Below are 15099 nucleotides of genomic sequence, written 5' to 3'. Positions count from 1 at the left end.
TGGGAGGGCTCGGAACAGAAGGAGCAATATTTGAATTTTGGAAAGCAAATTTGGCTGAAATAGATTGCGGGCACCATGTTGCATTTACAGGTCCGCTAAGGTACCTAAACAGAAGAAACCCCTCACAAGTGATGCCATTTTGAAAACTAGACCCCTCAAGGCTCCTATCTAGGGGTATAGTGAGCATTTTGGATCCACAGGTACTTCACAGATTTTGTTAACGTTACGTTGTCATATTGAAAATTTTAATAATTTTCTCAAAAATGTTGCTTTAGCATCAATTTTCTCACTTTTTCAAGAGGTAATTAAAAAAATTTGACCTCAAGGTTTGTTACCCACTTTTTTATGAGCGCGGTGATACCTCACATGTGGTGTGAAACCTTTGTTTGGACAAATGGGAGGGCTTGGAACGGAAGGAACAATATTTGAATTTTGGAAAGGAAATTTGGCTGAAAAAGATTGCGGCCACCATGTCGCATTTGGAGGTCCCCTAAGGTACCTAAACAGCAGAAACCCCGCACAAGTGACCCCATTTTGGAAACTAGGCCCCTCAAGGAATTTATCTAGATGTTAGGTGAGTACCCTGAACCCCCAGGTGCTTCACAGAATTTTATAACGTTGAGCCATGAAAATAAAAAAATAAAATTTTACCACAAAATTGTTATTTCAACCAGGTAGCTTTTTTTTTCACAAGGGTAACAGGAAAAAAGTCACCATGAAATTTATTGTGCAATTTCTCCTGAGTTTGGCGATACCTTATATGTGGTGGAAATCAACTGTTTGGGCACACGGCGGGGCTCGGAAGGGAAGGAGTGCCATTTGACTACAAAATTGTCTGGAATCAATAGCGGACGCCATGTTATATTAGGAGAGCCCCTGAGGTGCCTAAACAGTGGAGGTCCCCCACAAGTGGCCCCATTTTGGAAAATAGACCCCTGAAGGAATTTATCTAGATGTTTGGTGAGTATCCTGAACCCTCAGGTGCTTCACAGAAGTTTATAATGTTGAGCTGTGAAAATAAAAAAATACATTTTTACTACAAAATTGTTACTTCAACCAGGTAGCTTTTTTTTTTACAAGTGTAAAAGGAAAAAATTCAGCATAAGATTTATTGTGCAATTTCTCCTGAGTATGCTGATACCTTATGTGTGGTGGAAATCAACTGTTTGGGTGCACAGCAGGGCTCGGAAGGGAAAGAGCGCCATTTGACTGCACAATTGGCTGGAATCATTAGCGGACGCTATGTTGCATTTGGAAAGCCCCTAAGGTGCCTAAACAGTGGAGGTCCCCAACAAGTGACCCCATTCTGGAAACTAGACACCTCGAGGCTTTTATCTATGTGTATATTGAGCAGTTTGAATCCAAGAGTACTTCACAGAATTTGATAAGCTTAGGTTGCCATATTGAAAATTTTCATTTTTTTCACAAAAATGTTGCTTTAGCATCAAATTTCTTACTTTTTCAAGAGGCAACAACAAACTGTGGACCCAATAGGTTGTTATCCAATGTCTTATGAGCACAGGGATACCCCACATGTGGCCAAAAACCTCTGTTTGGATAAATGGGAGGTCTTGGAATGGAAGAAGCACCATTTGAATTCTGGAAAAGTTGAAATAAATTTCGGGCACCATGTCACATTAGCAGGGCCCCTTGGGTACCTATACAGCAGAAACCCCCCACAAGTGACCCCATTTTGGAAACTGGATTTTATTCAGGAGTATAGTAAGCATTTTGAATCCACAGGTACTTCACAAAAATGTTGCTGCAGCAACAAATTTCTCACTTTTAGGCTATGTGGCCATGATCCAGCGACACGGCGTCTAGTACACAGTTTCAGCCTTCCTGCAGAGATATGAGTGTTGTCCACGGGAGAGCTGCCCATGCCCACAATTTGGGTTCAGGCTGCTGTGGACTTTAGCTCTATGCTACCTGCAGAGAACACTCTTGTCTCCGCAGCATAAACTGACATGCTGAGGCTCGGGAAGCTGCGCCACAGGTCGGTTTATGCTGTGGAGAAAAGAAGCACAGTGGGCATGGGATTTCTAAAAATCCTTCCACTGTGCTTCTACTGCACAACGCAGTGCTATGGATGCAGGGAAAACACTCTGCGCCCAAAACGCTGCAAATCCTGATTGTGGGCGCACAGCCTAAAATGCTACAATGTATGAATGGATAGATGTTAAACAAATATAACGTCCCATTCCCCTGCATATTCTAAGCTGGCGCCCTTTAGTGCCTTTCATGTGGCACTAAAGGGTGCCTAGCCTTGTATTTAGCCCCCCCAAAAAATTAATAATTAAAATAAACGACGTGGGGTCCCCCCTATTTTTGATAGTCAGCTAGGGTAAAGCAGACAGCTGTAGCCTGCAAACCACAGCTGACAGCTTCACCTTGGCTGGTGATCAATTTGGAGGGCTCCCCAGGCATTTTTTTTTTTTTTAAAAAAAAACGTGGGGTCCCCCCAAATTAGATCACCAGCCAAGGTGAAGTGGACAGCTGGGGTCTGGTATTCTCAGGGTGGGAAGAGCCATGGTTATTGGACTCTTCCCAGCCTAAAAATAGCAGGCCGCAGCCGCCCCAGAAGTGGCGCATCCATTAGATGCGCCAATCCTGGCGCTTCGCTCCAGCTCATCCCGCGCCCTGGTGCGGTGGCAAACGGGGTAATATACGGGGTTGATACCAGCTGTAATGTCACCTGGCATCAAGCCCTGGGGTTAGTGATGTCACGGCATCTAAACAGATACCCGACATCACTAACCCAGTCAGTAATAGAAAAAAATAAAGACAAAAAAATAATGTATTTGAAAAAACACTCCCCGAAACATTTCCTCTTTCACCAATTTATTGAAAAAAACAAATTCCGGCCGCTGTAATCCATTTTGGAGGTCCCTCGACGACTCTGGACCTTATAGAATATGGGGGGCACGTTCAGGGAACATATCCTCCATTTTCTGGAAGAGCAAGCTCTCCATGAGCAGTGTGGGTGCAGTAATCTGAGGATACTGCACTCACACTGCCCCGGTCCAACCTAGGACAGAGTGACCTGCAGTAACTTCATTCCAGAATATGAGGGGCATGCTCACAGAACGTACCCCCCATTTTCTAGAACAGCAGGCTCTCCATGTGAGGAGTGTGGCTGCAGATTACTGCACTTGCTCTCCCCCAGTCCACAGTACAGCAGCATGTGCAAGCAGCGCTGTCAACGTCCCTGCTTGCAAGGATCCAGCTGACAGCCGCTGTCTGCACATGCGCCGCCAGCTTTCCAGAGGGAGGCGGAGTGATCGCGGGGACAGAGCAGCAGCCAGGTAACGGAAGACCGGGGGCTGAGGGGGGCTGAGGGGGGGTGACGGCGGGAGACCTGGCGACAACTTTTCTGTCGCATGTGACGTGTCACATGCGGCTGAAAGAGCAGGATGAATGCGGCCGCGCGCTACTGTGCGCTGCGCGCCGCCATCTTGCACGCTCCGGAGGAGGGAAGGGGGAGCGCTCTGGAGAACCGGAGGGTGCTCCGGGGGACCAGACAGCTCCGGTGTACCGGTAGAGGGATGAGGGGGAGGACATTTCCCTCCGATCTGAAATGTTTGATCATTTCAGATCAGAGGGCAATGAATGCAGAGCCGGCGGCGGCGGCAGTTTTCGGCGCGCGTCGGCGCCATTTTGGATGTCCGGTGGGGTGGGGGTGGTGGGGGTTGATTTCTCCGGTACCGGGGGCTTTGGGGGCACTAGAGGATTATATTTCTTTATCATCTGACATGTTTGATCATGTCAGATGAGAAAGAAATCAGTATTATTTGCCATTTTTTTTTTATGTGTACGTCGGTATACGGTGTATACCGGCGATCACATTATCGTGGTCCAATAAAAACACCCCGATTCATAATCTTGGGGGTCTCAGCTACCCCCGGTAGCTGAAACCCCCGAGATTTTTCGTCACTGGGGGGGCGCTACAAGCTTTTTCCGGCCTGACGTCTCAAGACGTCGGAACAGAATAAGTACCCTGTTTTTCCGACGTCTTGAGACGTTAGGCCGTCGCTATGGGGTTAATATGCAACCAACAATATGTACACAGAACAGAACATAAACACAGTAGAACATAAACACAGTAAATACCTGCCAGGTTCGGAACAAAGGGGACTCCCCCAGGGAGACCACCAGGAGCGAACCCCTATACAGGAGCTGTCTGGCGATCACCCCAGAAGGCCTAAATGCGCAGCAGCCGGGACACGAAAAGGCAACAGGTATAGTCCTAAAATGTCCGTATGTGATGTGAGTCCTAGGGTGGATATGAAACGGAAGGAACCGGGCAGAAGTGCCGGCCAGAGACGGCAGACGGAGTGCGGGACCAGCGAGGGCACAGCTTGCTGAGACCAGGTGAAGTCCAGAGCCGGTGTCGGGTGTTGCAACAGGATCCAAAATAGCAATCAGGAACCAAGAGCAGCAGGGCAGGAGAAGACAGGAAGCAGTATACTCAAGCAACTAGACTAAGCTTAGGGGCGGGCTTTTAAACAGATGAACAGGAAGTAGGGCAACAGAACAGAAAACTCCATGTTAACAAAGGGCAAGATCCTTCAGAAGCAAACTGGAAATCCCGGAACTCTGACATAGGAGCTGGAACCCCGGTCGCAGGGGATCGTGTCAAGGGGCACGGATTGCCGAGGAGGGCAGCCGGCGGCCTTCAGCCATCTTCGGGCAGGGGCCAAGGCACGACGGGATACGCGGACCCTAGGCCGGGAAGTAGCTTCAAGTGTCCTGGTAATTTACCCGATGGGGGTGAAGTCTTCAAGATTCATCCCTCACCCGCTCCAAAATCGGGGTACTAGCGCACCGATGGGATAGGACTTTTCCCAAAACACAGTCCATCAAATCCCAAGCGTGAACCGTGAGAGCAAGCTCACTCCGTTAGCCATACGGGTGAGCGGGACCCGATTAGTTCCATACTATAGGGTCCAACAGTGAGAAGGTGCCACGGAAAAGGCCACAGGCTAACAAGCAACACCAAAGGCACGGATCCAAGCGTGCTCCCTCCTGGCTGCAGCGGTGCTCAGAATTCTGGTTTACAAGTTGTCTGTGTCAGTATTCTTAGACCGAGTGAGTACGCAGAAACCCTGTCCCTTCCAAATGGCACCCCTTCACTGCGATCACCGGGCCCAGGGCACAAACCCCCTACCCACGGAGGGGTCAAACACCTTGCTGCCATACCACCACCACTGGGCTCCCCAACAGCAGCGGTGGTACTCCACCTTACCACGCACCATGGGTGGTGTCACAAACTTCTAACTCCCCTGTACATACTCCCTATTTCAAACTCGAGTGTCCGCACAAACCCCCAGGTCCGGAGACCCCTTGAGCCACCGCGGTTCCAGATCCAAGTGGCTCGGCCGCTGACACGGGGGCGGTACACATTCACAGCCTGGAAGCAGGCAGATAGCTCGAGGAATCACAGACAGGCAGGAGAAAACAAGCAACAGTGTATACGCACCTGTGCACCGAAACCTATTTAGAGAGCGCTCTGCACAGACGCGAGATTGTGAGAGAGCTCACGGGTTTGCGCAAGCACACGTATGTTTTCGGCTCTGCCTGTAATGGGCAGAGCGAAGTGCGCCTGCGTGAGCTGGAAAGGACTGCACTGGTTCAATACTGAAAAGCTGGTGACAGGTTCCCTTTAATGATAAATTTCATAACACAGGATGTTAATAATAATAATAGGTGCCTCAAAACAGTAAGTACGCAGAAAAATAACTTGATAATAACTGTAGAAATAAAGTCTGTGGCTAGTACAATCAATCTAATAGTATAGACTAGTGTTTCCAAACTCCAGTCCTTACGGCACACAATAAGTCATGTTTTCAGGACTGCCTTAGCACTGAACAGGTTATGGAATCATTATCAAGGCATATGCTGTGCAATATTAAGGAAATCCTGAAACATGATGTGTTGGAGGCCATGTGGACTGGAGTTTGGGAACTACTGGTATAGACCATATGCTAAGTGACCATCTATCACCACTTTTTATGCCTAGGGATTCCTAGTATACAGTATATGCGGTGTAACCTCATATCCAATAACATTAGTAATATTAGTTATTGCATTTTACTTTGAGATAAGGTTACAGACAACCAAGATAAGCAAGGGTACTGCGTCCCTCCAACCCCTTGGCTGTGTTGTAAGCTGTTCATCACGGACCATGACTTTTGCATAAAATACAACTAAGAAAATGTCAGTAAAATCTTACTACAATAGCTAAACTTTTTATGGGGTTAATCAGAATCACTGTAAATGATGACAACTGTGTACTGTGTACTATTTAACATTATTAAAACTTAGAATTTAAATGTAAGTGACTAATTCTGATGATAACCACATTCCCAAGTATAATAGGGTGTCCACAATTATACAAAACGAACCTCTGAAATGATACTCCTTAGCTTGATTAACTTTAAAAGGGGTGTGGAGGGGTGTACACTATTTCTATCCCCTTTGTGTGTGTGTTCATATATATATATATATACATATATATATATATATATATATATATATATATATATATATATATATATATATTTAATCTTAAGAAGCAGATAATGCAGTAATGCAGTATATACTGTATATAAGTACCCGTTGCTTAGTGTCATTCATCCATGCTGTTGCCAGCTGTTACAATTCTTTTTCCGTACTGGAAACGTTAATGGTTATGACAAGGGAATTTAAGATCACCTTTAATGAATCCCAACTGACCAACTAGTTCCTCCTACAACTAAAGACTTGGCATCAAAGGATTTGCCTTAGTTACTGAGACAGCATTTCACAAGATAAAGCTATAAATAACAATCTCATGAATGTGGGCTCCACAAGGAAATAATCATTGTTAAAGGAAATACTGTATGTCACCTGATTTTTCCTACCTAATCTGAGAGCAGCATAATATAGGAGCAGAGACTATAATTTCAGTGATGTTTCACTTACTGGGCTGTTTAGTTTAGTTTTTATAAAATTAATGTTTTATCAGCAGAAGATTATCACTAGAGAACTACATGACTTGGTGCCAGGGAGTCCAGCCACTCCCCCACCACTGATTGACAGCTTTCTGCTTATCCACAGTGAACAGGAAGGCTGCCAATCTTGTGTGGGTGGGGTTATACAGGTCTCAGTATTCAGAGAACAGGTAGATCTTTTGATTAAGAAAAAGTTTTTAATCAAAACTGCAGCAACCTGCAAAGTAAGTGACATATTGCTAGAATTAGGATTTCTCTACATAGCAAAAATCTGGGGTGACAGTGTCCCTTGATCTTTCAGGTCCCCTGTGCACCCAGAATCAGGAGCAGTTCTGTGCACATCTCTATAGTCCTTGCCTTACAGTCCTTTCATGTAGTAGCATGATCTGAAGTTGTCCGCACTTCCGGTCATAGGCACTACTCGGAATCCAGGTGTATGTGTCCCGGCTTCAGAGCGGCATACAATAGAGAAGCATAATGGAAACATCTAATCTCGTCCATGTTTTGGATCCACTCCTGGTTTTAATTGAAAGATGCTAATGTAAAATACGCATCAGAATACTGTTGTGTAAAGATGACCTAAGTAGGAGGACAACCAACCTCATGGACCTGGATTTGGATTTCCGACCATTTGGTAGAGAAGAGGCTTTCATCTCTACTTCACCTTCTTTCCTCATATGCAATCTACCAGCTCATCAGGTCAGGTCTCAGCGGCATTTAAAGTCAGGGCTGTCGTCTCTTAGGGATTTATATGCAATCATCTGGCATGTTTCTGCAGTAAATGGTTATCCTTTGAGATTTCTGGTTTTACAGGCAAATGTGACACATTGCTTTTTAAGTGCATTCAGATAATTACATTCTGCACATTGTGATGGATTTTCATATTCTCGTGGTCTGCACATTAGCTTGCATTGCTAGGTGCATCAGAACCAAGGACAGTGTAAGCAGTGGCTGTTATTTTACAGTTAGTTAGTCTTGTGTGTATGTTTGTCATATGGGTAAGCAATAAGTCTAATATGCCTACGTGTCATTCAAGGGAAGGCACTTCAATACAAAGGTAGAAATGCCCACAACAGCCCACATGGAATCTAACAGAAGAGATTTTAATTTATTCCTCTTTGCTATTCCATTAAAGGGGGTTCCAAAGAAAAAAAAAATAAAAGGGGTCTGATAATATGATTTTGGTGATCTATCCTTAGTGATGACCTATCAGATCCATTGGGTCCAATACTCAGCATCCCTATCACACTAGGTACGGGGAAGTACCAAGCGAGCGGCAAAAAGAAAGGGAAACCCCTTGTCTAGGGAAAGGGAAGATGGTGACCCCTGACCGAACCTACTGCTGGTCCTTGGGGTCCCTCATCGCCCTAGATAGGTTCTGCACCTATGCGCTGAGCCGGATACCTGACCCTAGGTATCCCTAGTGCTGGGCCCTAAATAGGGAATGGATGAGATGAGCTCTTTGTCAACCCCACTAAACACTATAGATGACACAAGAAGGACACACAGGGGGAAAAGAATGAACTACTTATCCACAGACGTCTCAGGTAAAAGTTCAGCAAAGCTTTCCGCAACGATAACACAGAAGAGTACAAACCACCTGCTTGCACCCAGGACTTGATAAAACTGAAGAATATCGCCAGCACAGTCCAAATCAAGGAAGGGGAATTTAAATACCAAGGGAATATTGATAAACAGCTGAGTGGAAGTCGAGCTCATGCATGGTCCAAAAGGGAGAGAGATCAATCTATCAGGAAAGCTACGAATACCAATAAATACTGACAGCAGGAACAATGGAAAGTCAGGGAGCATTCTGCACAGCCAGAGGCTGTGACCTTCTATGCCCAGAAACCACATAACTGTCTGTCACATGTGATAAACCCGTGACAACTCCCATCAGTCAGTTGCTGGCAGCTTTGGCAGTGGCCAAAAGTGAACATTGAAGGAAGCTACACAGCCCCTTCAATACATATCGGTCACTGCCGAATAGTGCAGATCAGCCATATATAGGAGAATAAAAGCTGATCTGTAGTACCTACCTATTCAGGGGATATGGGCTGTGCAGCTAGCTTTATTGTTTAGATCTGGCAGCTAATAACAGTTGATTGGTGTGGCTGGCGTTCATCAGATTCCTTCCAATTAGATATAGATGACTTATCTTACAGAAAGCTCATCTATATCATATGACCTGATAACCACTTTAAATCAGCTGGAAATAGTAAAATCCTCCCGTAGCTGCTCCCATAGACTAAAGCGGGCTTTACACGCTACGATATATCAAACGATATGTCGTCAGGGTCACGTCGTAAGTGACGCACATCTGGCATCATTTGATATATCGTAGCGTGTGACACTGTGACAGCTATGAACAAGAGTTAACGAGCAAAAATACTCACCTTATTGTTGCTCGTTGACACGTCGCTCATTTTCTAAAAATCGAACGTCCGGTTGTTCATTGTTCCCGAGGCAGCAGATATCGCTCCGTGTGACACCCCGGGAACGATGAACACAGCTTACCTGTGTCCCGCCGGCAATGCGGAAGGAAGGAAGTGGGCGGGATGTTTACGTCCCGCTCATCTCCGCCCCTCTGCTTCTATTGGCCAGCCGCTGTGTGATGTTGCTGTGACGCCGAACGTCCCTCCCCCTTCAGTAAGTAGATGTTCGCCGCCCACAGTGAGGTCGTTTGGAAGGTAAGTGCGTGTGACAGGGGTAAACGACTTTGTGGGACACGGGCAAGAAATTGCCCGTGCCGCACAAACTATGGGGGCGGGTGCGATAGCACATGAGATTGCACAATACATCGACGCGTGTAAAGCAGCCTTTATTCTTAAACCAACACACAGATTTCTATATATATGGTCTATATTTTAGGTATTTCACCGTGTGATGTCCTTATTTATTACTTACTGTATATTCAAGTGTTGCCCTTTTACACTCCATCGAGTCTTTTTAATAATCCTCCTGTTCACGTGGGTGACATTTTTCTTTTGTGTTACATTAAAGAAATTGTTAACAAACAGAACTAAATGTTTTACCTCCCACATTTTACATAGGGAACATTTACCCACTGCGATAACAAATTAAATACAGCAGTGCCCACTGTTCAGGCTCATTTATCACACATTAGGTGTAAGGAGTTATTATGTGAGACTTAGCAGTAGCTGCGCACACTTCTTTTTTTGGCCCCTTTTCTTGCATGATTACGTGGAATTGCCAGTTATCCACCGGTACAAGTACTGCTCTCGGGATTAGAGCCATTCACCGCAAGTGCTATAGGTAAATGTTCTCAATCGGTAGGTCACATCAAGAATATATTGAGCTATTAAGCGTCTTCCATAATACTCTTTAAAAAAAAGTACTAAATAGCAATAAAAAATTTAGATAAACCTTCAATATTGCTTATTTCTTTAGTAAATGAACGACTAGAAAACTTTCGTCCTATGGGTCTTATTAAAAAGATGTTTAATATCATTAGAGGTTGGGATTACCGGTAAGTAAAAACTTAATAACCTACTCATTCCTCTGCATGTAAATAAATAAAAAAACTAAAATATTGCATAGAATTTGTGGTTTACCTGTACATTGAAGAAAAAAATGCCAGGGGCTGCTGCCTTTACTTATCCCACCTTCTAAAAACAAAATAGCAAGTGATCAAAAAGCCATATGTATACCAAAATGGTTAAAATACAAAACTACAATACGTCCTGCAAAAAAAAAGAAACTCAGAAAATGAAAAGCCTTATGAGTCATTGAAGCTTTTACTACAAAATCTATACAAAATAATACAAAAGTTGCAGAATAAACAAGAAAAATGATTTTAGAGGTTTTTTTTAAAGAGTTTTTTTTAAAGTTGTTTTCGACTATAGAGATTAGATGACAAGGGAAATAACAACGCGTTTCAGTTCCTTTTTCTGCTACTACCTAAGCAAAGAGTAGGCAGAAAAACTTTCTGTAAAATACAGGACATTCAAATGTAAAATGCATTCACCAGTATGAAAATCTAATCCACCGTGTTTCGCCGAAAATAAGACCTACCCCGAAGATAAGCCCTAGCATGATCCTACAGGTACAAAAAATATGACTACATATATCAGCATTTGGTATATTGCACAGTTATGTTATTATCCATTGTAGTCCATAGCTGGGTTGACCGTTCTGCAGGCTAGTGAGCTGAAATCACACAGCATTCCCTGCTGGATCAGTGTCTGCTGGCCCTGGTGATTGTATTATGGGAATTACAGCAGGAAAAAAATAAATAGTTTTGTATTGTAGGAGTTAAGTTGAGCTGGAAGGGGGGGTGACTGTGTCTAATAGCCACCAGCTGAATTTCGTGTACAGTTCTGGGGTATCTTACATGCAATACATGACTGCATTACAAATAATATCGTAAATTTACTTACAAAGTTATTTTTGCTTTTTGTTTTTCAGGTGGTCGTCCTCTCCTCATGGTGTTTGCTACGAGATGCTTCCTACTACACCCTGTCAGTTATTGCACTAATCGTAGTAAGTACATTTATGTATGTTAAAGAGGTATTCCCATCTCCAAGATGCTATCCCAATATGTACTAGGTATAATAATATTAGCAAATACTTCCAATTAGAAATGTAGTATAGTTCTCCTCATACAGCCATGTCTCTTACCTCATGTGCAGGGCATTGCAGCTTAGGAATCCAGGGTTGCGATCACGAGCAACTAGCTGTCACTATATTAGTGCATGTAACCATGGATACCTAAGCTGTAATGCCCTGCACATGAGGTAAGAGATATGGCTATATCAGGAGAACTATACTACATTTCTAATTAGAGGTATTGGCTAATATTATTATTACTACATATTTGTATAAAATCTTGGAGATGGGACTACCCCCTTAAGGATAACTCAATAATTATGCTCTCATTACTCACATCAGATCAATATGTAATACTCAGGTTTACTGAGGGAAGTCTGTAATATTTAGTAAAAATATGCAAAAAAAAATAATTATAATTTCTAGGTGCATTTTTATGTATAGATATAAAATGGTCTAGCGACAGACTGATCATAATTCATGACGACACATCCAACAGCATATGAAGCATGTAGGCAGCCGCCACTGTATGAAGAGGCACTAGCTGGTTTTATTTGCTTGGCTACTGGGTTCTATGTACTTCTTTATAACCATCCTACCCCGAGAAATGCAATAAAAAGGAACTGATCAAAGCATGATTGCGCGTATAGGGTCATACGAGTGTATTAAAAAAAACTGGTCCAACTGCAGTCCGTTTTTTTTTCCCCAAATAGCACTCGAACCGAGAATACGGTAGTGTGACCGGGCCTGTGAGTGTGTTCTTGGTAACAAAACTGAGCAACCCAATAAGGGTGTATCTTGATTTTTGCAATGATCCCTCCTCTCTGGATACTGCATACAATGCAATAACATATCTAATATCTTATTGTTACATTGAAAACTTACTATAAAGCAGAAGGATGTGAGCAGACATATATAGATTTGCATAAAATGTATTGTTTAATTCATTACATTTTTTGCAATGTCTGGAGGGTGGTCTTACTATGACAGTTATTGAGTAAGATCACTCCCTGGGCTCAGATGCTCAACATGATAAAAACAAATCTACTCAAAGAGAACCTGTCACATGGAAAAATGGTATTAACCTGCAGTTATGGGGTTAATCTGCAGGTTAATAGCATTCTGGATCTGTCCAGCGCCTGCACATTGCCACCACTGCCAGAAATGAACTTTAATCTACTAGGTAGTGTTACGGGTTCACTCATAGGGGCGGCACCTGTGTTGGTTCAGTCACCGCTCTGTGTATGGAGAGCAGCAGCTGTAACCGCGCCCCCCGCACTAAGGGGTACTTTACACGCTGCAACATCGCTAGTATCGGCTAGCGATGTCCAGCGCGATAGTACCCGCCCCGTCGCACATGCGAACATTATCGCTACAGCAGCTTCACACGCACATACCTGGTTGGCGACGTCGCGGTGACTGCCGAACAATCCCTCCTTCAAGGGGGAGGTGCGTTCGGCGTCACCGCAACGTCACTAAGCGGCCGGCCAATAGAAGTGGAGGGGCAGATATGAGCGGGACATAACATCCTGCCCACCTTCTTCCTCCCTTGCGCAGGTAAGGAGATGTTTGTCGTTCCAGCGGCTTCACACACAGCGATGTGTGCTGCCTCAGGTACGACAAAAAAACATCGTACCTGCAGCTGGAGCGACATTATGAAAATGAACGACGTGAAACAGATCAGAGATTTTAGACTGTTTCACGCTCATTCATCGTCACTCCTAGGATTTACACATTGCGATGTCGCTACCGGCGCCGGATGTGCGTCACAACAACCATGACCCCGACGATATTTCGGTAGCGATGTCGCATCGTGTAAAGTACCCCTAAAGGCCGCTTTACACGCTGCGATATCGTGATCAAGATCGCTAGTGACTCGCCCACCCCAGGGCTATGGGACACCCGGTGCCGGGCCGGACTAGTCCGGGGGACGTCAGTGGTGGCGGGGCCCGACTCCGTGGCCCTGGTGGGTGTCAGTTTAATATGGCTGGTGACTTGGGAGCAATTAAAGTATTTGTTTCGTGACGCCACCTGTGGTCTGCGGCTATTAAGCCGCCGCTGCTGTGTGAGGCCTCCGGGGTGATGATACGGCAGCAATGGTGGTACTGCTCCCCACAGGTGGAGCGGAGCCCCGGGGACACTGTTAGTGCTCGTGAAAGTCTATGGTGTTGTGTGGCTAACACGGTGCAGGGCCGACAGGCAATGAAAGAACCAGGCACAAACAACAGTCTCTTTACCTTCTCCTCTTTTACTTTAGGAACAGTCCAATCCTGGGAGACCGTCACAGGTGGTGAAGGGGATCCGGTCGGCCTGGAAGTACTTGGGGTGATCTTTCTGGCCAGCTGAGTATGAGGCCTACTCCTGTTCCTTTCTTTACTACGATAGGACCCTGCTTCTCTGGATCCAGCAATGGCCCTCTTTGCTGCTGGGACCGGTGGTACGTCCCTTTCCCTCTGTGGTAGGCTGCGCAGGCCCTCTCTGGTGCTTCTCTGCTGGAGTCCACACCGGGCCCTGATGCTGCAGCTGTACCTTGGGGCTGTTTATGGGCCAGGTGCTTGCAGCTCTCCTGCCCTTCGGATTCGGCTACAAGGGAGTATTTTAAGCCCTGGTGGCCACAGACTCCGATGTCCGAGTCTCTTCTCTGCCTCTCTGCTACTCCTGCTTCCCTGGGCCAAGCTGTTCCAGCTCCAGGCCCCAGACACTCTGCGTCTGCTTCCTTTCACTTCTCTCTACAAACTGAACACTACTTCCTCCCTCAGGTCAGACTTAAGGAATGCTCCCTGGAATTCCAGGTTCAGAGCTCCCCCTGCTGGCCGGAGGGAGAACTGCGTTGGAAGTCAAACTTGCTGGCCAATGGACCTCCCAATTACCTCCAGGCTCAGCATTAACCCTTTGGGAGGGCAATGCTGTTGTGGCGACCAGGTCCTGGGGCGCCACACTAGCGTGCATACCCGCCCCCATCGGTTGTGCGACACGGGCAAATCGCTGCCCATGGCGCACAAGATCGCGCTGACCCGTCACACTACTTACCTGCCTAGCGACGTCGCTGTGACCGGCGAACCGCCTCTTTTCTAAGGGGGCGGTTCGTTCAGTGTCACAGCGACGTCACAGCAGCGTCACTAAACCGCCGCCCAATAGATGCGGAGGAGCGGAGATGAGCGGGACGTAACATCCCGCCCACCTCCTTCCTTCTTCATTGCAGGCAGGCGCAGGTAAGGTGAGGTTCCTCGTTCCTGCGGTGTCACACATAGCGACGTGTGCTGCCGCAGCAACGAGGAACTACGTCATAGCTGCAGCAGCAGCGATATTCAAGAATAGGGGGGCATGTCACCGATGAGCGATTTTGAGCGTTTTTGTGACGATTCAAAATCACTCATAGGTGTCACACGCAACGACATTGCTAAAGCGACCGGATGTGCGTCACAAATTCCGTCACGCCCAACGAGATCGCTTGAGCGATGTCGCAGCGTGTAAAGCGGCCTTAACTCTCTGCATTAGAACCATCTGTAAGTCAGTGCGGGGTGTGTTTACAGCTGCT

The 15099-nt window shown here is 45.7% G+C and overlaps 1 protein-coding gene across 1 annotated transcript in view; it reads left to right on the top strand.

The window, feature by feature from the left end:
- The window catches only part of SLC24A3 (solute carrier family 24 member 3), a 628867-nt gene that overhangs the window by 499492 nt on the left and 114276 nt on the right, over nt 1–15099 (top strand). Inside the window, exon 7 of the mRNA XM_075339395.1 lies at nt 11421–11495. Within this exon, the coding sequence (XP_075195510.1) occupies nt 11421–11495 (75 nt within the window). The remainder of the gene's footprint in view (nt 1–11420; nt 11496–15099) is intronic.

The sequence above is a fragment of the Anomaloglossus baeobatrachus genome, chromosome 3 (genome assembly GCF_048569485.1).
Source record: "Anomaloglossus baeobatrachus isolate aAnoBae1 chromosome 3, aAnoBae1.hap1, whole genome shotgun sequence".
In the NCBI taxonomy this organism is placed as follows: Eukaryota; Metazoa; Chordata; class Amphibia; order Anura; family Aromobatidae; genus Anomaloglossus; species Anomaloglossus baeobatrachus.
Note: the sequence above shows the minus strand (reverse complement) of the source record. Positions and strands in the feature narration are given on the sequence as shown.